The sequence below is a fragment of the Pteronotus mesoamericanus genome, unplaced genomic scaffold (assembly GCF_021234165.1).
Source record: "Pteronotus mesoamericanus isolate MK-2021 breed Mesoamerican mustached bat unplaced genomic scaffold, CSHL_Meso_final scaffold_507, whole genome shotgun sequence".
Taxonomy (NCBI): domain Eukaryota; kingdom Metazoa; phylum Chordata; class Mammalia; order Chiroptera; family Mormoopidae; genus Pteronotus; species Pteronotus mesoamericanus.
The window spans coordinates 3,251,275-3,279,227 of NW_026555319.1; the positions used below are offsets into that span (position 1 = coordinate 3,251,275).

The following is a 27,953-nucleotide window of genomic DNA, read 5'->3' on the forward strand; positions in this document are numbered from 1 at the left end:
GGGACTACTTAAGCTTTCTGCTTTCACCGAGTTTTTAAAAATGTTCTCTGCTTGCATTGAAACCACCTAAAATGATTAATACCTTTTAACTTAAACTGGATTCCAAAGGCACTGTGCATGTGAAAGGGAGGCTTGACAGAAGGAAACACAAATCAAGAAAGTGCTTCCTGGGTCAATACACCTGGCTCGGTAACTCGAAACCCCATGGAAAAGACTTTTTTCCAGACTGTCAGTTTTGAAAGCTCTGCGTAGTCACTTCCTTGCATTTGAAATTCTAGGTATTGAGAACAAGAGCTTTTTTGATCTCCATTTGTCTTACAAGTAATTGACATTTTACCTGGATTAAATTTAGAAGGGACGCATAAATAGGTCAAACGCAGAGAACGGACTGCCGGTCAAACACACGTGCAGCCTCCACCCGTCTTATCAGTGTCCCCGGTTACTCATTAAATGCCCGCTGAGATAGGAGGCAGGACAGGCAAAGGTGACTTACCCACAAGTGCTGAACACTGAGGCCGACTTGTTTTCTTCTATTACTGAGAGGGGGTTTTTTGAGCTGACTCTCCTGAGACTTCGAGGTTCTATAAAACAAGCCCCAAATCAGTGACCAAGATAGAAAAACTAGAAAATACTTAAGAAGACTATATGCAAATACAGCAGAAGCGCCTTTAAAAGACCTCAGGGAATTAATGAAATACGATGAAGGAATTTCATGCGACCTCCGTCCACCCACACAACACAAGGGCAGGTTAATCTCCCCCGGCGAGCTGGCCCCAGTCTCCGTGGGGTGGGGTGCCGTCAGCTTCTCCAGGGCGCTGCGGCTGAGCCCTGGATACTGCCCAGCGCGGCCTGCGAGGCAGCCTTCGCCAGGGCTCGGCGGTGCGCCCCCAACAGGGGTTCTGGGCACCGGTAACAATCAACAACCCTAGGAGCTCTCATCACTCAAGTGCCTGCTGAGGGCTTGGTCCGCACCGTTGGGTGTTTGGGGAGATGTTATTTAAAAAAAAAAAAAAAAGGAAAGGGTGATAGCTGGAAAGACACAGGCAGACGCAGGCGGGGAATTGGGCGTGCGGGGTGCGCCGCGCCAGCTGCCTCCCCCCACCGCGGGCCGGCCAGGCTGGGCTGCCCTCGCGCCCCCAGACCTCTGGCCTCTGCTCGTGCTGCGCCCTCTCTTCTCCAACAGCCTCCCCACGTACCTTGCCACCTGATGGGTTTGACCTTATTCACTTTAAAGCATGATTCTAAAAGGGATCCATGGGCTTTACCAGCTGCCACGGAAAAAGTGCGGCCACCCGGCGGGTGACACGCACGGCCCCAGGCCGGTGACAACGGCATCCAGCCCCGTGCGCCAGTCACAACCCGCTACCCAGTTTCAGGCCGTGCCCCGTCCCCCACCGCAGGCCAGTAGAGAGTGGCTCGGGCAGAAGGGGACGGGGTCAGCGGCGCTGTGTTCTACTCTCTCTTTTCTCCTGTTTCTGAATTATTCAATAGTTAGTACATGGACATCATTTGAAAATAAAAATCACATACTTGTATATTTTTATCCCCACCCCTTTTGTACATGTGGAGAATTCCAGGCGAAGATGTCGGCACGGCACCTTGCTTCTTTTCACTTAATAATATACCCCAGAAACACTTCTGCGCCAAGACCTTCCTCGTCCTGTGTCACGGCGAGGCGACATCTTAGTGTGCAGACGGGCTGTGGCTCTTCACTCGGTGCCTCCGCGCTGGACACGGGGCAGTACCCTAGCTTTGCTGTCCTGAAGCAATGCTGCCATGAAGGACTCACAGCGCGTGACACCAGACATATGTGTCAGTGGGGTCGGCCCTGCGGTTCGTGGGCCACAGGCCGCCGTCCCTGCCAGGCGGCGTCCCTCGCCATGTGCTCCTCCCCGCCCCCAGCAACGGCTGAGACTGTTTCAGAGAAAAGCTCTGAAGGAAGCCCTTTGCCTTTAGCCACGGATGGCAAAGCCCTGGCAAGGCCGGGCCGCTCAGACCTTTCCCCGCGTCCCAACTGCTAAACCGGCCAGAGCGGGGAGTCTGCAAAGCTCACTGCCGAGTGCAGTTTGCTCGTCTTTCCAGCGGGTCCAGGATCAGTTAATAATCCACTGGAAAACATATTACATCCAGAGCCAAAATTTTTGCCAACAAAATGATGTGGGTATTAAGCGAGAGGTTTAATCACTTTTCCTCACCCGTAAAATGAAGGGCTGCGAGTAGGTATCTCTTCTGGGCCTTTCTAGCTCAAAAGGGCTCTTAAGCCAAGTTTTCACCGATCTCCCACAGCTCTAGTGATTTTTCCACTTACACCTGAGGCCGCTGGTTTGCCTTTTCTTCCGCTTTTCCTATCCGTTCCACGCGGGGCATTTGCTGAGCGTCCTGTGTAGCGGGACCGTGGGCATTGGGCCTGAGGATGCCCTGCCCAGCGAGAGGGGCCCTTTAACGGGGCCGGGGGCGAGCGGGGGGACATGCCGCCAGCCGTGCGCCGGGACTGCGCTCCGATGGGCCACGCCGGCGGGCACCCACACACACCGCCAGGCTGCGAGGACCAAGGTGAGGGCGCCGACTGCGTCCGCGCTAGGACCTGGACGTCAGCCCGAGAGGACAGGTGAGGCGCGGGGCCTGGGCCGGGACGGGCAGGAGTCTGCCAGGTGGATTGCACTGAACGCCGGATGATGAAACTGTCCCAAAGTCGTCTATGGAGATGGTCGCCCACCCACGTAAACACACTGAAACCGCTCAGCTGCACACCTGGCAGGGGATAGCTTTATGGTATGGACATGGTATCTCAAACAGCTGTTTAAGAAAAACAGAACCTCATTACTTAAAAACCCTTTCTGCCCCCGTGTAAATAAACTGCTTCACGAATGTTTCAAAGAAATTTTGTTGAGAAAAAAATCTTCCTAGACGCCACCACCAAGCCCCTCTCGGGCTCCGCTCTGACGAGCTTCAACGGCACACGCGATGTGCACAGGACACATCTCCGCTCACGGTCACAAGCAGTGTGCGATCTCTAGTGTCTCTCTAAATTTACATAAACATACGAGGTGTGGTGTGAGCTGACAGGCATGCAAACACCTGCTGAAGCTCATGGAAGTGACTGTGTTGATTCTCAAGTGGGGCATGTTCGAGTCTCAGATCGACTGTGTCACATGGAAACTGCCCCCGGGAGCCCTGGATCTAACCAAACCCCAGCGTGAGGAGCTGCGCAAAGAAGGCCGCCAGAGAGCACTTCCCGGCGCAGGGCGCAGCGATGCTCTCGCTGCTTCTGCCCGCGCCGACCAGGTCTGCGCCAGAGCACCAAGGTCAGAAAAAGAAGGAAGACACAAGGCTTAGAAAAAGAAACTCTTATTCACAAATTCCCTGATTGTCTAGGTAGAAAATCCTAAGAATCCACAATCTACTAGAACAGGTGAATTTAGAAAAGATGCAAATTACACAAGTCATTTGTAGTTCTCTGTATCATCAACAATCAACTTGAGAGTAAAACAAAATAGAGCGCAAGCCCTGGCAGGTGCGGCTCAGTGAGCTGGGCCGTCCTGCGAGGTAAAAAGTCGTCAGTTTGACTGCCGGTCAGGGCACAGGCCTGGGTCGCAGGTTCGGTCCCCAGATAGGGCACAGGCGAGTGGCAACCAGTCGATGTTTCTCTGTCACATGGATGCTTCTTTCCCTTTCTGTCTCCCTCCCTTGCCCTCTCTCTAAAAGGAAACAATAAATAAATAAAATCTCAAAGGAAAATACCATGAATAACGGCATCGGCAGACAAAATAATAGGAATAAATTTAACAAAAGATGTGCAGGACCCCTACAGTGAAAACTACAAAACACGGTTAAGAGAAAGGAAGGGAGACCTAAACAAATGGAGGTGCGTGTACGCTGTTCACAGATGCCAAGTCTCCCCCCAGAGATCTATGGATGCAATGAAATCACAACACTAGAGTGCATTGCTTTAAAAACTGACAAGTTGATTCTAAAACTGCTGTGGGTCTGCAAAGGACAAAGAAGATGCAAAACAATTTTGCAAAAGGAGTACAAAGCGGAGGATACGTAGGGGAACTCACTTTAGGTGCAGAGGCGTCGGGGAAATTTTGGACGCTCTGTGGCGTCGGGCTTGGCCGGCTACCCAGAAAACGCCCCAAGACAACAACGCCCCCAGGAAGGAGGCTGCTGAATGTACGGAGTGTGGCAGCTGCCTGATGTAATCCGCCGACTGAGGGAGGCATTGTTCCTCCCGGGGGTCTGTGTGGCTACCCACCAAGCGGTTTAAACCCCTATGAGAAGAGGCCCTGTCCTGGGAGGAGGGGGGTACCTGGGGGGCACCCCTGGGAGCAGCTGCTTTGCCCGCGGGGAGTCTCTCCCATTAAAGCTCCCATGAATTTGAATGAGCCCTCACGTGTCAGTTCTTCAGAACTGATCCTGACGTCTGGGGCTTTCCTCCAGCAGGACGCACACCATGTGACAGCAACCTTTCCAGAGTTGCGTAACCCGTACACTGTGGCACTGGTGTGAGATACCCGGATCCACGGAACCGCCCAGAGGGTCCAGAAAGGTAGGCTGTACCTCGATAAAGTTGATTATAAAAGAAAAGTATTTCGGTGTTCTTGCAGACCTTTTTTATTTTAGTTTTTGGTCAGAGAGGCAAAAAAGTTTAATTCAAGAGCTTTAAAACGCTTGTATCTTTAATTAGGTACATAGCACACTCAAGTGATGTGCCTGGAATCAAATTTACAGCGTCAGTTCCAAGCCCTTACCTTGCAGATTAGGAGATGGGGCCCCAAGTCTCCTGATTTCAAGTCCAATGTTCCCTTCACTTTTATGCTAAGGCTATAAAATCTAGCACTGCTTCTAGCACTGCTGTGGAAGTGTTACTGTGCTCAGAAAAAGCAGTACAATTAGCCTGTGAAACACTCCCTGAGGAATGAAGATTACCATTTCACAATCCTAATGACATAATCAATCTGAACAATCCAACAGAGGAAGGCTGGAATCATCAAGTGGCCTTCCGGGGAGCCTGATGACACGAACCTCAGGCTGACCACCTTCTGAGCCCCTGACCGAGCTAACACCTGCGGGGGCGGGGGCCGGGGCCTGGAGGGCACCGCCCCTGCGACCCTCCCTGTCCGGTTGGGTAGGAAGCAGACAGCAAGGCCTATGCAGCCGCAGGGCCAAAACAAATACAAACCCAAACTGATCGCAAGTCTAATCAAGCAGCTGGATCTTAATACCAGTTCACAGGACTTATTGGGGGGGGGGGCGGGGGCGGGTGTGAAATCACAATGGGGACAGAGCCAGCAAGAGCCAGCATGTGGGAAGTTCTACAGGACAAACAACCCAATGTTTCCTCCATAAATAAATGGCATTAGGAAAAAAATGGAGAAGGACAAGAAACAGTAGGAAGAAGAGGGAAAAGGGAGGGAGAAGGAAGTGCTCGTGGTTAAGAGGGACCTTAAGGGACAAATCAACATGCAAAGTATAAACCCTGGTTGGATATTAATCAGAACAAAGAGTAAAAAGACATTTGTGAGATAAATGGGGAAAATGTAACATGATCTAGTCATTAGATGATATTTAAGAATAATTATTGCCTGGCTAGTGTGGCTCAGTGGATCGGGTGCTGACCTGGGAACCAAAAGGCCACTAGTTCAATTCCCAGTCAGGGCACAGGCCTGGGTTGCGGACCAGGTCCCCAGTTGGGGGTGCACGAGAGGCAACCACACACTGATGTTTCTTTCCCTCTCTTTCTCTCTCCCTTCCCCTCTCTTTAACAGTAAATAAATAAAATCTTAAAAAAAAAAAAAAGAATAATTACTAGTTTGGTTGGGTGTCCTTATCTACTCGAGATACGTAATAAGTAAAATGAGGTGATATTTAGGATTTGCTTCCAATGTTTCAGAATAAAATGTGTGTGGATGGGGGAGACAAAACAGAAACGGCAGAGAGCTGGAGGCTGCGCTGTACTATTCATTCTACTTCTCTGTGTATCTGAAGTTTTCTATAATAAAATGTTTTTTTAAAAGATTTTATTTATTTATTTTTAGAGAGAGGGAAAAGGGAGGGAGAAAAAGAGGGAGAGAAACATTGACCTGCAACACAGGCCTGTACCCTGACTGGGAATTGAACCCACAACCTTTTGGTTTGCAGGCTGGCACTCAACTCACTCAGCCACACCAGCCAGGACTAAAATGTTTTATTTTAAATTCCCAAGACTTTATAATCCTATGCCCAGGTAATTAGAAAGAGGAAGTTTGGGGGCAGTACCATTTGAGTATGACTTTTTCTTCCTCAAAACCAGTGTGCTAAAAGCAAAAACAAAAAACAGGGTGCTATACCTGTCTCCCCCCGAGACATAAAGAAACTTTCACTGCGTGACCAGCAACAGACGCCCACATGCAGGCTCCCAGACACGCAGGTGGGGTCAAAAGAAGAGCCAGCACGTACCTTTCGGGCCGCGCTGCCGAGACTCTCGCAGCTGATGGGGAGCAGAGTGCTCAGCTCCAGGTCTGTGACCATCTGCCGGGACTCCGCCAGCAGGCGCTGGAGCTTGCTTGTGGGGGAAAAGTCGTCCTGGGAAGACAGCGCAAGGGAAGCGGCCGTGAGATCGAGAGGCGTCTTCACATGTTCATGCACGTGAATGCGATGTAACAAACAGAGATGTTAACTGTCCGTTCATATTTCTTTGTAGGTTATTACATATCGAAATAGGACAGTAAATACTAGAATAACCAAATTCCACTTATTTCTTAGGAGCTACTTGGCTAAATGATTTGATTTAAACAGACCTTACGACAAGTAATTAAGCAACATCCATGTGACAGAAGAACCCCAGGCACCGCTTGGTTCTCCTGAGTCGACTTGCCAAAGCCATAGCTAGAATATCGGAATACGTGCAAAATGCAAGACACTGAAGGCTTATAAGCTTTTAAAAATATGTGGAAATGTACCTGTTTGTTCTTGTTTAATTTTCCACCTTGGTATCTGAACTTTTAGCATGCCGACTATTCTCAAAAGCGCCAAGAATAATTTTTTCATTAAGAAAAGCTAATTTCTAATTTTCCATAAACAATGATTACTACTGACCTGAATTTAAAAGATGCTTAGTAAATATCTGCTAATGAATGTATACCGACTACACAGACACACAAATATATATACATACACATGCATGGGTAGTGTGGGCATGCAATGTCACATACTGCCTCAGAAAACTAGGTGTAAACATTGAAAAAAAAGTCTCTCAAAAGCTAAAAAAGGTGACAGGTGGTATTTCCCCTCATATTCATGGCTTTAATTAATTAACAGCTTCCAGGTAGAACTGACATACAATTGGCTGTATAACTGCAGTGTGCAGCCCGAGTCCTGACCTGCATGCGCCGTGAAGCCACCCCCGCACCGTGCACAGGGGATGCACGGGTCACGCCTGCCCCGGGGGGCCTGCCCCTCGTTCCCAGACGACTACTGATGCGCTTTCTGTCACCAGAGATTAGTTTGCATAGTTACTTTTTTACAAACACATTCATATGTTTGTCTGTCTGGCTTCTTTCACTCAGCACAATTACCTTGAGATTCACCCCCATTGTGTGTGTGCATAGAGTCATTTCTTCTTATTTCTGAGAAGTACTCTATTGTATAATTAGGCCGCAGTTTATTCATCTATTAACACATACTTGGTTTGTTTCCAGTTTTTTAGCTATTACAAATAAAGCTTGAATATTCATGTACAAGTCTTCATGTGGAGATACATTTTCACTTCTATAGGAGTGCAACAGCTGGGTCACATGGTAGGTACCTATTTAGTTTTTTAAGAAATGACTGAAGCATTTTCCAAAGTGGGGGTACCATTCACACCCCCACCATCAGGGAGTGAGAGTCCCAGTTGCTCCAGGCTCTAGGCGACACCTGGAATGGCCAATTTTTAACAAAGAGAACACACACTCATCCAATTCCCGTTAGGAGCCAGGCCGGACACCATCTCGTTAGACCAGGCAGCTGTGATGTTACTGCTGCGTATTTGCAGTTTCTTGGAAAAAACCGAGGCTCAAAGAAATTACCTTCAATAACTTCCCAAGGTGACTGAGCTGAGACAAAGCAACAACGCAGATCTGAACCCAGATCAGTTTGATTTCAAAGCCGGAGAGCTTTCCAATGTAACAGCAGAAGCAATCAAGTTGACCTGAACTTACTTTCTTCCGTGAAAGGGCTTTGATCAAGACCTTGTGAGGACGACACTGACTCACCCACAACAGTGACAATGTGGAAATAGCGTCACCGCCCCTCAGGGGTGTGGGCAAGCAACCTGTGGGTTAGTCAACCAACAGACTATACCCCAATCGACAATCAAAATGGAAAGACTAGATCCACAGTGTCAGCATGGATAAACGTCACAAAATAGTGACAAAATTGGAAAAGTCACGTTGCAAAAGAACACACAGTATTTTCCCATTTACGTACATTTTAAACACACATACAACATTATGTAGTGTTTAAGTATATACTTCCATGTAGCAGAAGAATACAAACAAGCACGCAAGCTGCTTCAGAACAGTGGTTAGCTGGTACGGGCCTGGGGCGAACGGGGTCACACAGATCTGTAACGCTTCATTTCTTTAACAAGAAACATAAGGCAACTTTGGCAACATGGAAACATGCTAAATCTGAATGTCGGCACACAGTTGCTTTCTATATTCTACGTTTTTTTGTGTGTTTAAAATATTTACTAATTAAAAACTGATACATTAATCACCTGCAGAGCCTGAGGGACACCTTGCCTAAGGCCGATCGGTGGGACATTTGTAACAAAGTTCTACAGCTGAAACAGGACGGAGGCATGACCAAAACAAGGCGCGGCAACAACAGTGCCGGGGAAGGACGGAACGCATGCGGGGAGAAGCCTCGCAGGAACACGCTGGGTATTCGGAAGTGAGATACAAACCTTTTCACTGGGCGATGCTGCATCTTTGTTCACTAACAAAATCTCAGGTGAGCTCTTCTTATCAGAAGAGGACTCTGCCTCCACCCCCTTCTCGTCTTCTCTTAAGGCAGGACCCCAGCTTTGGGCATGCTGAGCGGCGAGCTCGCTGTGAACGACAAAGCCAAAGGGAAACGGGCGTCTTAGGACAGAATCAAACACACAGCACCAGCGCTCTCACACTTCAAAGTATCTCAGCAGGACAAAAATAAGTTGTTTCTCTTTTTTTAATGAAGAAGTTCAAGTTTCGGTGGAATGTTATGAATAGAACATTTGAGTAAAGTATTATAAATTAAGGCATACCCTTTGCAATAATTAAAACAAAATTCTTTTTTAAAAACGATTTTATTTATTTATTTTTAGAGAGAGGGGAAAGGAGGGAGAAAGAGAGGGAGAGAAACTTCAATATGTGGTTGCCTCTTGGGCGCCCCCTACTAGGAATCTGGCCCATAACTCAGGCCTGTGCAGAGTGGGAATCGAACCAGCAACCCTTTGGTTCAGAGGCCAGTGCTCAATCCACTGAGCCACACCAGCCAGGGCTAAAAAAATTCTTAAAGGGTAACAATGGAATAGAGAAATTTCCTTTCACCCCCGCCCCAAAAAAGAAAAGACTGGGAAATGGAATCAACCAAAATGGAGGGAAAAAATTAACATAGTATAGTTGGTAAAAATTTTAGTTTTTTGGTTTGTGAGACTATTTTTGTTAATGGTGTATTTAAAAGTCCTCTTGTGCCCTGGCTGGCGTGGCTCAGCTGGTTGTGGGCCCGCCCGCAAACTGAAAGGTCGCGGGCTGGATTCCCAGTCAGCGCACAGGCCTGGGTTGCAGGCCAGGTCCCCAGCTGGGGGTGCGCGAGAGGCAACTGATCAATATAGCTCTGACAAGTGATGTTTCTCTCCCTCTCTTTCCCCCTCCCTTCCCTTCTCTCTCAAAGTAAATAACATCTTTAAAAAATAAAAGTCCTCTTGTGAACGTGGAAGGGCACCGCTGTGCTCGTTACTTCTCTGGCTTCTCCAGTTTAGAGAACAAACGCCCGTCTCTGAGCCCCTGGGTCTGGCTCCGAGCGTGGGCTCCACGCAGAGTGAGCAGCCGAAGCTGTCCTGGCGCAGGAGGGGGCCCGGCCCTCTTCCTGCCGCGCAGCCTGCGCCTATGGGCCCGCGGGCAGCACGGCGCCTCCCACGGGCGCACTTATTTGCCGGATGGAATGGCGCACAGAGCGAGCGCGGGGGCAGATCGGGAACAGCAGGAGAGCGGCGTCGCCTCCTCCCTGCATCCCACGCCTGCGCGCGGCGTCGGCTCGCGCTTCTGGCTGGCGAGACCGGAAGTCACTTTGATCACGTCTAGCCAGGGAGGTTGGACTTTCTTGAGAGAAAGCTCTGAATTTAAATTTGGAATTCTTTCGTGCATTAGCCTTAATATACGTCCACTATGCTCTTAAAACCACGCGACACAGCCTTCCCCATCATCTCTGGGTGCTCGTATTCGCTGGGGCAGCCCACGCGGCGGCGCCCATCCCAGAGTCACAGCCATCGAGAGACGAGCTTTAAAAACCTCCCGTGACTAGAGAGCACCGCGTGTGACAACCAATTTTTAAAAAGTTTTGCAACTGACAGATTCCCTACATGTACGATTTTTAGATGACCCAGGCTTCTAAAAGAGCCAGAGGACCATCCAAATCATGGGACCATTAGAAAGGAAACTCAGTCGTCAAGGTGACGCGAGGACCACGAGGCCCCCAACCAGAACCTCGGCGTTCCTGCAGTTTAAGGCGGAGGCGCTGGGCTGTGCTTGGAGGCGGCGGAGGCGCCGGAGCGCAAAGCCCAGCCGCTCCAACCGTGATGCGCTTCCGCAGCGTGTGCTAACAGCTAGTCCACGTTCTCCTCAACAACGTGGCCACCCCGTTATATACAGGTGTTCGTTCTCTTGCATGGTTTTAAGGAAGTGTGGGGAACACACAGGGAACACGAAGGCAGAGCAGCTGGATCTGTAATGGGGAGGGGCAACCTCAGGGAAGGAGGAAGAGCTTCTCACCTGGGGTCTCCGAAATGCACTCGGTCTGGACACACAGACGCCGCTTATCAGGGTGAGGAATGTCCCGGAGCAGCATAACATGACCCACCTGTTTGTTTTTACATAAAACATATTTGCCCAACTCCCAGGACAACCGGCTTTGTTTTTAAGCACAACCTTTGCCTCAGCGGCGGCGGGTTCAGACTTTCCATTGGAGCCCAGGCCGGCCCACGGGACCGCGGCCTTTGCTGCGGTGCAAGGAGGAAGCCGGCTGCCCGGGGTAGGACCATCTGCGACGTGCAGGCGCCTGCAAACGCGGGGCAGCACTGACCTGGCAGGGGAGCCGAGCGGTGGCCCCCCGGCGCTCTCCGGACACGTGCACACCGACTTGTGGCAGACACCCCGCTGCAGCTTGGAAGGCTTGAAGATGCTCATCCACTCGGTGTCAGACATCGGGCCGGGGGCCTCGATGACGAGACTGCCTGGGCGGCAGCACCTGACCTCACACGCGTCGCTTTCGCCCAGACAGGCTTCGCGTCTGTGGCAGCAGGAGAGCTCCGCGTGCGCCTGGCACTCTGCATCCAGCTTCTCCGGCCGCCTCGGACCAGGGCAGTCGGCCAGGCCCAGGTAAACACTGACCTCCTGCCATGGCTTCTCCTCCGGCGAAGCCGAGGCTTCTGAGCGCTGCTTCTCCTCCGCGGCCGGAATCCCAATTCCATTGCCTTTGGGGGATCTGGCATGAATCTTGCACAACGTACTTTTGTTTTCAGCTTCGGTCTGGAGTTTTCCACCCAGAGGCCAAGGCCTTTGTTTCTCCATTAAGTCTGTTGTAAATAGGGATGAGACAGCAAGGACACTTTTCTCCGCAAATGAAGTGTTAACCTGCAGCTTCCTCTCTCTGCACCTGTCACAAGAGATCTTGTCTGACCTGTTTTGCTGAATCAACGTGGTCTCAAATTTTTGGTCCTTAGCCAGCAACTTCTGATTTTTCTCCCTCTTCATGTTGACTTTTGGGTGGTTATTTTCAAGGTCAGTTAAATACATCTCTCTGCTATGGTGGCATTACAAAAAACGGAAGTTATAAGATACACTTGATACTATCATTCTAGATATTTCACCCAACCCCATTAGTTGACCTGAACCCTAGTAAGACCCACTTGTCCGAAATTAAATATAAGGAAGAATATCCGCTCTCTTCGGAGCCCAGTTTCTGCCTGCGCCCCTCAGGAAGACTTTCTGACCCCCAAGCCCACACTGTTACCTCCTCCTTCCCTCCACCTCCCGCTGCGCTTACTAAGTCACATGTCTCCTGCCTCCTCCATAGACATTTTATATGCAGAGGCCGCCTATTACCCCTCCTGGGGCCTGCGACAGGCTCTAACCTACGCTAAGCGGTGGCCGATCTGGTATTTCCCTCCCTCATTCCGTCAGTGTCACGGCAAACACAGGGGGAGCCAGGACTGCCAGGCCACCGAGAGTCGAGGCCCAGAGACTGAGCGGACAGAGCCTGGCGTGTCGGCCGAACTGCGCTCACGCCAGCCTTGGCCGCCTGCCGGAGGCCTAGGCGGCTGTGTGCTGAAAGCTGACCTTAAGGTAGGAATGACACGGGTCCGGAACATAAAAATGAAGGGCACAGCACACATGCGACAAATCTTAATAAAGCGTCCCTTAAAGTTTGTCATGTCACATGGATCCAGTTGTCCTGGCCTGTATGGGGCCGACCCCTCGGAAAACCCACCCCCTCCTCCTAGGGCCCCGTCAGCTGCTTTCTGCTCCTAAGGAGCCACCTGGCCCGTCTAGCCCGGGCACCTCCCAGAGGCAACGAAGAACAAAAAGGTGTGAACGCGAAGAGCATGCCATCAGCCTGACAAGCTCAGGGGCCAGAAGCAGCCGCAGAGGACAGCCTGACCGCAAATTCCCAGTGGGCAGGTGGCAGCGGGCGGCCATGTCCCCGGCCTACAGCTTCCTTAGCAAGGACGCTGTCCCTTAAGGGAGCCTGTCCACTCTTCTTGTGCTGCTCTTCCTGCCCCTGAAAGGCACCCCCAGCACCAGGGCACCAGACCACAGAGCCCCTCATTGCTGCCCTGGTCCCCGCACACCCTTCTGCACCGCAAATGTTAAGTATTAACCGTCCTGACCCCGCCCACCGGAAAGAAGCAGCTGTTTCACCATCTGTCCAGTCCCAGAGAGCCCTGCTCACCTTCCCCCGTCCCCTTAGCCTACCACCGACGTCTTCTCCTCTGACTCTAACGTAAAAGAGAAGCTGCGATACTGCCACTCTTGGGAGCATTTGAGATCTTGCTCCCTGGCATATGTCATCAGTTTGGCTCAGATGAACTCATAAAAAAAATCTCTACAGGTCTGGACGTTTCTTTCGTCAAGGAAGGAAAGAGCCAGTGTGTTAGGGGCCTTTGCCCACAAGCGAGCTCTGGGATGGCCGGGCGCTTGGCAGCGGCTGCTGCGGCCGCGACCCAGCCGGGGCAACGACACCCAGCAGAGGCCTTGGGCGAGAAGTGCGGGGTCCTGGGGCACCGTCCGCACCAAGCCCTGCCCCTCGCAGCCCATTCCTGCGCCTGTCCCTGGGCAGCGAGGGGCTGCCATCAACCTGGGCCGCCTTGGGGGTCACGGGCGGCGGCAGGGACGTCCCTGAGCCCTGCTCCTGCCCATGACCCCTTCGTAAAGGAGACTCAAGTGAACTGAGGGACAGTTGCGTGCCTGTTCAGTCAGACCACAGCTCACACATTTCCACTTTAATTTTGCAGAAACCCAGTGAATTCACGTGCTGCTTATTTTAGCCAAGGGACAATGCCTCTGCCTATTAACAGGGGAACAGGAAACTCAAGCGAGAGCAAAGCGGCCCTGAGCCAGCTGAGCCCCTCCTGCAGCTGTGCCCCTGCCCCGCCCCCACCCCCCATTCCCTCTCCCAGGGCGCAGGGCCCGCGCATCTTTACGCGCCCTCCTCCTGCCCAGCGCCTACGACACTGGGAGCACTGGGTGAATGAACATGTGGCTGATCCCTGCTGTTTCCATGTCACCTCGAGGCCTTCTACGCAAGAGACACACAAGGAACGCTGAATGAGTTGCTTCTATCCAGCGGCTGCATTAGGATCATACCTAAAATTCTCAGCTCAGGTCTCAGCACAACCCGGGATTAAAAGGAACATTATTAGCTCACACACATTCATTCCCTACCACCCAGGGAACAGCGGTAGGCGCTGGCCCATAGCAAGTCCTTAACAAATACTGACTGAACGATGAAATGAAATACTAGACCACAGTGAGAGTGTCGTCCAAGGTTACCTGGACTCCAGCGCCTTTGGCTCCTCCATCTTTGAGTTACAGATCTGTATTAATTCCTGAGAATTTTCCATGTTGAAGTTAAGAAACTGGAGATCGCTCTGTTGTTTTACATAAATCTGCCGTAAATCAATATAAAGTGTGACAATAAAACGAAACTAAGCCAACCGTTTGGTACTTTCAAACGCTAAAACAGATCAGGTGGTGACTGGAGAAACATGGCACGACTTTTTGCTTTCATTTTTTTCCTGCATTAGCACTGAGATGTGTCCCTACAATAAGTCTCCTGGCCTTTAATTACCATGCACGAGACCCTCTCTGCTACACTGAATACGCGATGCATGTAATGTGGCTGGGATTCCAAAAGCTCCGTAAACAACGCCAACAGACACACTCTTTTCCTAATTTGGTGTTTGCTGAGAAGCTTTGCCTACCTGATGGGAAGAGCAGGACCCCTGGGCGTACCTGTCTCAGGCTGTGCAGCTCTGTGCTCGTCCGGTCTTGCTTTGACTTTGCGATATCGAGTAGCTCATCTTTCCTTTTCTCTCTCTCTGCTATTGAAGAAAAAAAAAATCATTGAAATATTTTTAATCGGCCATATCAGTACACACCTCTTCATTTCCAAAAATTATTCTGAGACGGCAGAATGAGTGCAGAAGATGTTTAAGAAATCCGCTTAGCAAACACTTAAAAAAATTACTTCACAAAATGGGTTTGTTATAGTACTGTCTAACAAATTCCAAATATTTTACTTAGTAAATAACAAGAGGCTGTAAGCGTAAGACTTGGTGAGTCAAAAAGAAGAAAGACCCGCCCGCGGTCGCCCTCCCCGGACCGCCCACAGCGTTTCAGTCACAGCGTTTGTGCGGCACCAACGTCTCCGGGCTTACGGGCTTCTTAGCAGAGCGCCCAGCCCACGAATGCCGGTCCAGGGACTGTGCGTTCAGCTCCGAAGCTGATATTCATATATAAAGAGATGTATAAAGAGATATGTATATGTATATATGTGTGTATGTATAGCTGTATATACATATACAGCTACTATATAGTAAGATGTCTCTCTCTCCCCTGTCTTCAGCAATATAAGACATTACTTTGCGACAGCAGCGATCCTAATAATGGAAATAACGCCCTCTAGTGGTACAAAGATGTATTTTCCACCACACGAGACTCAAATTATCTGAGACATTTTTAATAAAATACTGCACTTTGCCCTTTTAGCTATAGAAGTGTATTCTCTTCCTAGAAGGCAGGGCATTGATGGTAGGTGTGAGTAGACCAAAAATATGTTGATTGAGTTTGTACTGGAATTTCACCTGTGAATCTATGATTTTCCTAGTACAATGCACCAAAACGGAAGCCCACTGGAAACCTCCTTGGCCGGCACGGGCCACCAAGACCTACCAAGACCTACGCAGCAGGGAGTCCCAGCTGGGAGCAGGGAAAGGAGGGGCCCTCGCTCGTCGGAACCGAGGTCCTGGGCGAGGCAGGGAGGGGTACAGCGAGGGGCACGGCTGGCGGAGGGGACGCAGCTTTTGCTTACCAGGAGGGGCCAGGTTACTCCTTCCTGATAAACCTGCTTTCAAATCATGAAAACTTCATCCCCAACCGTATTATTTTAGGGTGGTACTGATGTCACAAAAACATGTGGCTATTTTTGCAACCATAATAATTACAGGTAATCTCTTTGCAAAACTGGAGAAATGTCGAGCTGCTCATTTTTATAGAGTGTTTGCAAAAGTATAAACAACCTTCCTTCCTCAGCTCCTAGGTTCTTCCTTAATGACGAGCAGTGAAAAGCACAGTCGCAGGCTCAAGCCGGGGGAGGGCGGCTCCCCGCACAGGGCAGGCGGGGGCGGGGGGCCATGACGCCAACCTCCAATGGCCCCTCCCCATCCCTCGAAGGGTGTTTAAAAAAAAAAAAGGAAAAACTATTTTGAGAGGGGGATCATTCCTTTAGCCTGCCCCAGCAGTACTGTAGGAAGTTCAGGATACAAATATATGCGTATCCAGTCCCTTAAACTAGTTCTTTATTTTTACCTGTAAAAACCAATTCATCCTGCAGGCAACTATTCTCTTGCTTGAGGCGAATGATCTCTTCCCGTTGTTCATTATTTTCTGTTGTCTTTTCATTTAGATCCTCTTCATAAATAGAAGAAAAAGAAAAGGTCTCCAATAAACACCGGTTCCAAGGACACACACCTTCCGACTACCCCTCATGCCCTCAGCGCCCTTTCCAGCAACGGTGTGGCCCGTGGGCTCTACAGCCCAAACCGCCCACGCACCCAGCAGCTTCGCTCTCGCCCTCCGACGGTCCCCGTGGGGCCCCACCTGCCGTCCACGGGGCCGGCGGGCGCTCTCTCCAAAATGAGAGCCTCCCTGTCGGAAGCCCTCCTACCACCCGGAGGGCGGCGCCCCGACTCGTGGCCCCAGGCCCTCCAGTAATGGCCCCCTCCCGTTCTGCTCCTAACCCACCCGGCTCCTGCCTCCAGGGTTCCTCGCGCCTGGGAGGCTCCGGGCCTCCGCGTGGACGGTCCTTCCCGTCAGCCGCACTTCGCTCAAATGCTCTCTGCAGACGCCTTCCCAGGCCGCCCAGCCTGAGCGACTCTGTTTCCCTCGCTCTCTAGTGCACTATCCATTGCCCCATTTTTCTTTAACAAAATCGTTTCTAACGAACATCCGAAGCGTCTTACCGAGAGCGTTCACTAACTACTTATCGAACGCCTACCCGGGCCCCCAGGCGCCGCGCTGCTCCGGTCGCACCCCGGTGGCTCGCCGTGCGGTCTGGGCTACAGCTGAAGCCACGGTGGAGACCGGCCCACGATGCGCCCCACGTCAGCGCGACGCGGGAACCAGGCTGAGTCTCCCACGTAAAGGATCCCCGATGAACGCGGGGGACGTCGCCGGCGCCGGAGAGGCCCTCCCCAGGGCGGGGGGGGGGGGGGCGGCTTCCACCACACAGGGCCCTGCCACCCTCAGGGGCTCGCTCCACCGGGGGTCCGGCTCCGTGTCCGATGCGGTGGCCACTCCTAAAATGCCGACGCCTCCGTCCAGCCGTTCACTCTGCCGCAGTGGGGAAAGCCCGGGGGCGCGGGTGTCCCCCCACAGCCTCTGCGGGCAGACTTCACCTCTGACCCGTCGCCCGCACCCACATTCACGCTCAGGGCACGCGCGTAATTGGCATACCTGCCCTGCGCTTCATTATAGGACTTCAAGGACTGTTGCTCCAAAAGAAATGGATCGTGGAGCGACCGGGAGAAGGAAAACAGAGGAGGAGGCTGCACAGGAACTTGTAGGACTAAAACATGCGCCAAAGCCACTGGAGCCGCTGGTGGCGTTCGTGGCCGTTCCTCCCTCAGGGCTCGCCGCGTCTCCCCCCCGCCCCCCCCCCCCGCGCCTGCCCACGCGCAGGCGGGGTACCCTCCACCGCCTGCCTTCGGGGCGGGCCGCGGGGCGTGCTGCGGCCAGCAGCACGAGGTGGGAGGCGGCGTGGCCGGCCCTCCTGCGTCTCGGCGTCTTTCCTACGCTCCCGCCTTCCCTGGGGCACAAAATGCCCGCTGGTGCGCAGAGGGGGCGGGTGGCGCAGCGCCACGCCCGTGAGCCGTTCGGCTGGGCCCCTCTGAGGTCAGCCGGTTCCCGCGGGCCCCCAGCTACACGAGTGTGACAGAGGCTCACAGCTGCGGGCCGCCGCGACGCTGTCGTCGGCCGTTACAGAGCATGTGTCCGCAGCACGTACCAGGCGGCAAGGGCAGGGTTATTTAACAAAGGTCATGCACCAGGCAGTCTCCCCAACTCCCACTCACCTGGTAAGACAGAAACGGCAGCATGATTCCATGCACGCGCCACGGCGTTTCGTGGCAGGACCTAAAGCCGTCAGGAGGCCCGCCCTCAACCACAAGATTAAGTGAGCCCGGATGAAGAAATGCGTTCCCAGGGTCAGTGCCCAAATTTTTGTCTCCTCCTTGCCTTTTAGTTTGTTGATTTCAACCTTCAGGGCCTTCAATTTCTGCTTGTAGTCTTGCTTTTCTTTCATGATACAGGCCTCCAGCGTCTTTGCGTCACGCAAGGCGTGCTCCAGCAGCTTGAATTTGCCCGAGCAGTCCGCGATGTGGTTGGCTGCCTCGATGATGTCTTTGTCCTAGAAGCCGAGTTTGAAAACTGTTATATAAGATTGTAAAATTCCAGGTAATTGATACAAAAGGTTATAATTATTAAGGGGTCAGTGTGTGCTAGGTCTCTAAGCCTCTCGCGTGTAATACATCCCGTCTGCACAGGAACCTCCGAGGCGGGCACTGTTGTTACCCCGTGCGACAGATGAGTCAATGGTAAACTGCCCCAGGTGCACGGCCAGTTCACCCTGGGACTCCCATAGGGGCCCAGCCAGCCGGACTCAGGCCAGGCCCAGCCGCCGGAGCCGGCTCTCTGAGAAAGCTTGGAACCAGACGCCGCGATGCACTCAGCCGAGCGTTGGTGGGAGGGCTCGGCTGCCGAGGGGCTCTGGCTCTGGATGCCGGAGAAGCCCCATGGGACCCCCTTCCTTTCAGCTGGGAAAATGAGACGCTCTGGCCTCATCCCAAACCTACCCAGATCAGAGCCTCTTATTGTTTCTTAATCACAAAAAAAGGTATATGCTGGTTGAAAAGCAATTCAAACAATACCTAAAAGTGTACAAATGTCAATGGTGGGTGAACGCGCCCTCCCTCCGCCGCGCACATGGAGGGACTGTGGTCAGCCGGCTGCCCTCCTGGCGGGCGGCTTCCCGCCACGGCCCCACAGCGCGCTCCAGAACCGCGCCCCCACGTCCCCACCGTCTGCGCCTCTCCCGCCACAGGCAGCGGCGGGGAAGGGCAGGGCCAGGCCGACATTCCCAAAGCCGGTCGACAGCAGAAACACCCAGCAGCCCTGTCAAGCCCACGAGCACAAGTGCCAGTCCAGACGCACTGGTCAGCGACCCCCGTCAGCACTGGCATCGGGACCCACGGCCACGCCAGGGAGCTCGCTCTGACGGCGGCCAAAGTGGCTGCTGGGGCCACGAAGCTGGTCGCCCCTTCACGGGTGACAACTCTGTAGCTTTAACTATCTGCTCTTTAAGAAAGCTTGCCCCCGCACTCCCCTCCCCCCAAAAAAACACTTACCCTGGTCACGTCACAACATTAATGTGCTGGAAAAGTCACATGAGAATGACCATGAGCGTCCCATTCTACCAACATCAGTGCCCTCCCTGCCAGTCGTCAAACCTGTTTATGGCGTGTTAGCGACCACATATGTACCTGCTTCACTGGCAACAGTTTTTCTCTCCGTTAAAAGAAACGAAACGTTAACAGGCACCCTGATGGCCAGTGGCCTGGCGGCAGGTCACCCGGGAGAAACGCCGGAGCCCAGGTGCCTGCGACCGCGGGCTGAGCCCCGGGCACAGGGCCCAAAGGTGGACCCCCTCTCCTCTCCCAGCGCCTGGGGACTCCGCCTTCAACTTGCTCCCCTCGTTTCTAAAGTGAGAATTAAAAGACGAGAGCCGCACAAGCAGCATGATCCAGTGGCACCGCCGTGGGAGTCGGTGAGATCAGCACGCGACTCGATCGATGTCATGAATGACAAGGCGCCCAGGGAGCGCAGGCGGCCCCCGCCCCGAGTTACCTTCAGCTTTATCATCGTGGTGAGGGCCTGCTCCCGAGCCTGCAGCTGCCCCACCTGCGCAGAGAGCTCCACAAGCGTGTTGCTCAGGTTTTCGTTTCTCACCTGCGAGGAAACAACGCACAGGCACGAATGCATGAGGCGCAGAGAAGCGTCCGTCACTATCAGCGGCCACGCTTGGGGTTTGTTCTTCTGGGTCGTTTTTTCTCCGTTTAACTTTTTTTAGTAACAAAGTGGGTCAAGTAAGCAGTCCTCAAAAGGAATTCTAAGCCTTGGCTGCTGCGGCTCAGTGGGTGGGGCATTGTCCTGCAAATTGGAAGGTCTCCGGTTCGATTCCAGTCAGGGCACAAGCCTGGGTGGTGGATTTGGTCCCTATTGGGGTGCGAACGGAAGGCAGCCAACTGATGTTTCCCTCTCGCCTCCATGTTTCTCTCCTCCTCCCTCCCTTCCCCTCTCTCTAAAATAAAAATCTAAAAAAAATTTAAGAAGGAATATTAATAGCTATTTCTCTATTACCTTTAGCACCCTCTCAATACTAGTGTTTGCTCTACTGGATTAGGTTGGTAATGTTTATAAACACGCCTACTTCCTAATGTCTTTTAGGTATAATTCTAAATTGGCAAGAAAGGGGAAAACGAATGAATGAATGAAAAGTGAAATTTCCTTTGCTAAAATAATTAGTGAACTTCTGTGCTTTTTTTTAACTCCGTGTTGAAGGAACTTTTGCACGGGGGTATTGCCTTTAGCAGATTTTTTTTTTAACCACAGAACTGTAACTGATATAATTATTGTGTACTTGATGTATTTATTGGTTAGGGAAAAAAGAATAATCAGGCTTTTAAAAAGATATCTTCACGGAGGAAATGTAAGTGCATATTACTAAGTGAAAGATACCAATCTGAAGAGGCTGCAATTCTCGCTGTGTAATTCTAACTATATAAGATTCTGGAAAAGGCAAAGCGATGGAGGCAGGAAAAAGACCAGCAGTTGCCGGGGCTGCGGGCGGGAGGGAGGGACAGAGCGCAGCAGGCTTCCCGGGGGTGAGGCTTTTCTCTGCGGCACCGAGAAAAACCCTAATGTCACCTACGGGCTGTCGGTGACAGCGACCAGCCCATGCAGACTACCTGTCACGGGCGCACTGCTGTGGTGCAGCATGTCCGTTCTGAGGGAGGGTGGGGGCAGGGGGTCTATGAGAAGTATCTGGAAGTCCCACTTCCTTTTCGCTGTGAACCTAAAGCTGCTCTAAAAACTGGTTTAAGAATTTAAAAAAATCTTCCTGCTGTGGACTGAACTGAAATACTTTTGTTATGGCTGCCTGAGCTGAGGGAAATACTTCCCCTTTTTTATTGAACATATCAATAGACTCTAGAATAGTTTTTGCTTAGTTTATTGCTAGTAACTCTCTAGCAATTTTAAAAAATAAAAGAAAAAAGCATAAGATAAAACCAATATTATTATTATGAATTATTAAGACTCATTATATTGCCAAGATCTGTACTGAATATCGCTATGAAATAAGAACATGAAGAAGAGAAAAAAATGGCTTCCTGCCTGTGTCTCTCATGTCTGACGGCTGACTGGTTACAACGGAAAACTGAAAAGCCAGTCTTACAGATTTTATTCCCGATACGCCACTAACATGGGCTAGATATCTGTTCATCGTATCAGATAAGACACAGTTCTTTAGGACACATAAGTAGAAGGGACCAAAACCTGATGCTATTGCTCTCAGACTTTGAGAAAGGCTTTACAAAATGACGCCTTGTTGATAAACGACAGATGCTACTAAACCAAATGGCCTGACGGTTAGAAAAGGGCTGTAATGAGGCTTCGGCTTCACGCCTCAGACAGCAGCTAACCAGAGCAGCACAGTGAACACAAGACTGTGTGGTGGATGGGTATGTCTTCTTTCCTTCTTTCTTTCGCTATTTTTAGAGAGAGAGAGGAAGGGAGGGAGAAAAAGAAGGGGAGAGAAACATCCATGTGAGAGAGAAACATCAATAGGTTGTTTCTCGCACAAAGCCCAACCGGGGACCAAACCCAGAACCCAGGCATGTGTCCCAACCGGGAACTGAACCTGTGACCTATTGGTTTACAGGATGATGCTCCAACCCACTGCGCCACACCAGCCAGGGCTGGGTGGATATACTTTCACACATACGCATATGCATTTTAATGGTAGCACTTACATTTACATTTTCAATAACTAAAACACAAACAGAATGTGGGCCAGTGAGGCTTATCACAAAATAAAACCAACCTCGAGGTCTTCAGAGAGGAGAGAGGAATGGGCGGCCTTCTGCGCCGTTTCCTGCAGTTGCAGCTGAGTCTTCTGAAGAGCGCTCTGGCGCTCCAGCTGACTGGCTTCCAGGGCCTTCACCTTCTTTGTCAGCGACCTGATTATTTCTGTTCTCTTATGCAGCTCACCTGAGGGAAAGGCCGTGCGTGGTCAGATCTGAAGCTTCAAGTGCATTATTTTCCAACACATGGTTAAAAAGTGTGCTAAAGAATTTTTTACAAGATAATTCCCCTTTTAAAAGTTTTTATTATGAATGCATGATCCTGTACCCTTGAACGTTCCTTCCCAACCACCATCTGATCTTAATCATTTCCTTGCTCTTTATTATATAGCTTTACCACCTATAACCACATCCCTAACACCGAGTCTATTCTTGTATTATTACTTATTCATTATTGTATTCGAAAGTGGATACAATTATAAACCTACTTTTGCCCCACCCTGAATAGTTTAATGTGAGCCCCACATGAATAAAATTATACTCTGTGAATTCTTCTGTTTGCTTTTCTGGGATTTATCCATGTTGTCTGTGACCCGTGCATGTTTGCTGTCATTGCTACCTAATATCCCACTGTAGGGTTACACCCCAACTTATCCACCCTCCCAGTGGTCACTTGGGCGGTTTCCGCTTTGCGGCAATAGTGAGACCTCTGCTCTGAAGGGCCCCGCACGTGCATCCGGATGCACGTTTGCAAGAGTTGCTCTAGAGCCTTGTTACTCAAACGTGGTCCTTGGACCAGCAGCATTGGCACCACTTGGAAACTTGTTAGAAATGCGGGCTCTTGGGCCCAATACTATAGTAGCAGAATCTATGTGTTAACAAGACCCTCCGGCGACTCGCGCACGCACTAGAGTGGAACCGCTGGGCCGTGTGCCGCGTGTGTCACCCGCTTCGCTAGATACTGTCTAGCGATTTTCCAAAGCAGCTGCACCGACAGACACCCTCACCAGCAGCGAAGAAGCCATCCCTTGGCTTCACGCTCTTACCGATACCTAGTCATTTTTTGCCGCCTGGTGAGTGTAAAATGGCATCTCATTAGGGTTTTAATTTTTATTTCCCTAATTACTAATGAGAATGAGAACCTTTTTATGTATTTATTGGCCATTCGGTTTTCCATGAAATACCTATTGAAGTTTCTTACTCATTTTAAAAATCAGACACTGATGACTATATATAATGTTATCTTTGTTCTTGAGCATGTTTATATCAAAGATTTAACATATTATATTACATCTATTGTGCAACCGTAGTAAACAAGTGTGTTTATGTAGGAATATGTGGGGGGAGGGGGGTCAGAGGAGAATCTGACAGCCCCCGAAGACATGGGAAAATTACGCATATTCGGATCGTTGTATTTGCAGGACGCTTTGTGTGATGTAAGTAAAAGAAGAAGGCTCCACGTGGTTATTTTTCTACTAAGCAGATCTAGGGTTTTCCCCTGATACAGCCTAGTGCTCCCGTAGTGCCAATCGACCGCACATCCAGACTTCAGGGCAGCACTAACGGGGCGACAGTTAAAAGACGGGGCACACAAAAATGCTTGCCAGCCGCGCCTGAGACCGCTCTCGTCGTAAAAGGCGACCATTTTAGGAAATTCAGATCAAATGCAGTGTTGAAAGTTTAAAATCTTTGAGTCAGTTCAAGAAAAATGGCTGGTCCTATGGCATCTCTATTCATATTCCAGCTCAAAATTGCTTTCCTCAAGATTCACTCGTACCACTGCAAGGGACCTGGGGCGCCGCCCAACGCTCTCCGCCCTGAAGAGCTGTGTCCACCCCACTTTAGCTCGCGCTGTGTTTGTCTGACTGCGACTGTTTATCGTGAGTCTTCTACCTTCAGTGAAACTAGGCTCCGGCACAGCAGGTCCTGCACCGGGACCTGCCTTCCCTGTCGTCCCTGCGAGGCCTTTTAGTAATTGTCGGCCTAGAGACGGGCATCATCGGTGTCGCCGAGCGCATTTCTGACCTTCTAGTTTACTGCAACGCTCTTCCAAAGTCAACACTTTCTGCCGATCCTCTTCCCATGAAAGAAGTTGCCTCTGATGGACTGCCACCATTTCGTTGAGCTCTTTGTCGCGATCCTTCAGTTCTCCAATGAGCAGCTGCAGCTCTTTACGTTGTTTCTCGATCGTGGAAACCTCAACTTCTGACCCGATGTTCTAATCACAGAAAGTGGTTTCGCATCAGAAAAAAACTAATCAACAACATAAATCAGCCTAATTATATCTTCTTCTGCTGCCAACTCCAGGTAGTTTTAATTAACTAAGTTTTATTCTCTGGTTATAACGTGGCATCGAAATCATATATATCTACAAGTCCACACCTGCTGTGCACTTCTATAATTCCGTCACCCCACGCACGCCACTCAAAACGTGGGACCGTCTGTCAAACCTCCGCTGGCCGATTACGAACGAACCATCTCGGCATTCCGTTTCGCAGCGGTCAGCACTCCCCTCGTACTGACCAGCGGTATCGCCCCTCCCCTTGCCTGGCAGTTCCGGAGCAACCAGAGAAACGGAAAATAATTACTGGTTAAATGTAACTAATTCCCACTGCATCTAACACATCTACACACGCTCAGTCTACCAAGGACAATTTCGTATCGGGGCTGGTCCAAACTGAACATACCTACTAAAAAAGCAAACTTGGTAAAGGGAAATTTTCAAACGTACACAGAAGACAGAGAACAGCACAATTAGCTCCCATGTGCTCAGAACCCAGGTCCTGCCATTATTGAGATTTTGCCACCTCTGTTTCAATATTTTTTCTTGTTGTTGCTGATAAAAAAATACTTATCACTCCTACACACTTCAATGTGCACCTCTAAAAATGAACATCTTCATATAACCATGATGCCACTACCACATCTACCAAAAGGATCTACAGTCATCCCCTAGTAAGTGCACATTATTTTGAAGTCCAGTGCCGGAAACTTGGCCTGATCAAGTGGGGACTCCAGAATTAGCCACTTGGTGGCTCTGTGTAACCCAGGCAAGTTACTTAACTTTAAGTCTTAGTGTCCTCACCTGGAAAATGGCAATAACAGCACTGTGACTTCTTAAGAGCTACACAAGGCAAGCTCTGCAAAGCACTTAACACTACTTGGTACTTTGCAGGCAGCCAACAAATGCTGGCTATTTGGAAGATAGTAAGTTACATTTCGAATTATGGTACTGTCCCTCTCAATGACATAGAGAATTAAACCTTTTACTTTGAGAATTCTATCTTAAAGATGGGAGTGAAAAGTTTACCAGAAGCTCAAGTATATCACATCATTCTGGCTTTCTGAAAAATACGATTTGTAAATAACGACGACAAATCACAGTTGCTAGAAACTAAACACAGAAAATGGGACTGCGAGTCAAGGGGTTCCAAGTCACAAGACTTGAATTCCAGTCTTTGGGAGCCTCTTCATTCATTCGTTCACTCCTTCCTTCACCAAATGTTTCCTGGGGACACAGCAAGGAGTGTATGTTCAAAATATTCTAGGATGGGAAAAGAGGCAATAGGCCAAGTATACAAAAAAGTTCATCTCATCGTACACCACTCAATGCAAACCTTGGGCAAGTTCCCTTTCGAGGCTTTTTTTGTAAAACGGGGTTCCCGAGGAGTAAATTAGGGGCCGCAAGCGCGGCGCCGTGAACAGCAGTTTCTCCAATGCGCGCTGCGGGTCGTTAAGAAGCGAGCACCTGGCCTCGCTACTGGTCTCAGCATCTGGCTGGATAACGAGTTTCTTTTAGGACAAGGAAGGAAACGGACGTGACGCTCCGTTTTTCCTCGACGACCTGGGTACTATTTTAAATTTGAAGCGAGAACCGGACCTTAAAAACCACCCAGGTTCGGCCAAACTTGCACGCAGCGGCCGGGGGTAGCACCCTGGTCGCCGCTCACCTGTCGCACGGCGAAGAAGGTCGCCGAGGGGTTCATGGGTGTTTCCTCCGCGCCCGGAGAGAGGCGCTGTGCGCAGCGTCACCTTAGAAACGCCATAGGCGCGCCTGCCCGGAGCGGCGGGGAAACCCGGAGCCCTACGCCCCGCGCCCTCGGCCCGGCCCGAGCGAGCCCACCCAAACCGCCCGCCCAACGGAGCGCGCGCCCCCGCGCCCCCGCCCGCGGCGTCCCCAGGGGTGAGCCAGACCGCTCTCGCGAGACCGCGGCGGCCACGTGACCCAACGCGGGAAGCTGGCTCCCCGCCGACCTCGTGCGGCGCGGTGCACACCGTTCTCCCGAGGTTTCGTGCTTCCAAATCCGGGCCTGGGGCTCGTGGTTTTGCTGAGAATGTGCAACCCATTACTCACCATCCGTCAACATAAACCTGTTCTTTACAACTTCCCAGTAAATGATGGCGCAAATAAAGGCTGTTTCTGCTCCCATCACCCTGGGCTATGATACTGGGGATGCCCACTTGTTTCCCTCTTGCCCTGCTGAACGGTGCGCTCGGCCAGTTCAGCTGCTGTGCGTACCTGGCACTGAAAACGGTACCTGCCACTCAAACAAAAAAATGGGCGGAGGCAGACACCAGCCTGGCAGTCAGCGTTAAACGAACAGCCGCAGATAAAAAGAAAAAAAATTTTTTGTTTGGACTCTTGATGTAGCTCTTGAATAGCAATGAGAATTTTGCAACTTTATCCTGACAAAGTTTACATTCTGGGTTGAACCTGTTTTTTTCCTTTGTTTCACAGGACCTCCTCGCCCGCCGCCCCTGGCACTTTTCCTCTTGGTGCCAGGTAGGAACTGAGCTATGAAAAAATAATACATTTAAATCCTGGTCCCCACCCCCTATTGCTTAACCAATACGGTGGCATTGCCGGCAGGACAGGTTACTGAATAGCCTTACAAGTGTTCGAACTTTACTTTTGAGACTATGAATTAGCAAAACATGCCCTTGTGTTTATAAAATCTGAAAATGGACAAACAAAATTACAGTTCCTCGCTCTCAAGCTTTACCGATTTGGGTGACACTTGTGTCCTTAGGATAGGCTCGTGTTTAGGAGAACGAACAAGACCATGTCTTAGAATTTAAAATCAGGAAAGAAGACGCTGACCAGTTGTTCAAAAGAGCCTATCAGTAGGTGACTACGCAGTACGGCTTGGTGGTGGAATGAGATGAAAAAAATGCGGTTGAATGTCAGTTTTCCATTTCGGGAACATTTTAATCCAAATGTTTTTCAAATTTCACCATCGTAAGAGTTGTTTTTTTGTTTTTAGGAGGCCCCGAAATGCCACCGTTCACTGGGCAACCACATGCCAAACACTCGCCGTAAGAGCATGAGCACAGACAGTAAGAAATGAGGTTCACTTTATGGACTTGATGGCGGGTGAAGGTTAGTTGCACGACGAGAGGAGTGTTATGACTGGCTGCAGATCAACAATCTCAGCATTTTAAGTTCATTCCCACAGGTTTTCTTGAAAACAAAATGTTTAAAGAGAAAACAAAACTTTTCAATGATATGTTTTCTGAAAGCTGTAAATGCTGCATCTGATTTTACAGTCTAATTCAAACTCATGAGCTAAACAGACTTATTCTTACCTATTTCCTAAGTAATCTAGTAAATAGGTTTGTTAAAAAAAAACTAAGATAGGATCTAAAAGGTAGAATTATCTATAGTAATTTTTAACTAAAAGTGAGAAAGCTACCATGGATTTACTCCTTACATCATAAGCAACAGCTGATTTACTGAGGCTTCTATGTAATAACTAAAAAGATATTTAAAATCACTATCAGCACCTATTTCTTTAATGAATAAAAACTACAT

The 27,953-nt window shown here is 50.4% G+C and overlaps 1 protein-coding gene across 1 annotated transcript; it reads right to left on the bottom strand.

Moving 5' to 3' along the window:
* Positions 1 to 512: 512 nt before the first annotated feature.
* CCDC62 (coiled-coil domain containing 62) lies at positions 513 to 26,127 on the bottom strand. The gene is made up of 12 exons (XM_054593963.1): positions 26,092 to 26,127; positions 24,167 to 24,359; positions 22,162 to 22,328; positions 19,905 to 20,006; positions 18,237 to 18,408; positions 16,311 to 16,412; positions 14,736 to 14,824; positions 14,274 to 14,389; positions 11,305 to 12,024; positions 8,930 to 9,074; positions 6,439 to 6,609; positions 513 to 581 (listed from the first exon to the last, which is right to left on the bottom strand). Exons 1-12 carry the CDS (start codon positions 26,125 to 26,127, stop codon positions 534 to 536), a joined length of 2,061 nt encoding a protein of 686 aa, XP_054449938.1. The 3' UTR covers positions 513 to 533.
* Positions 26,128 to 27,953: the final 1,826 nt, after the last annotated feature.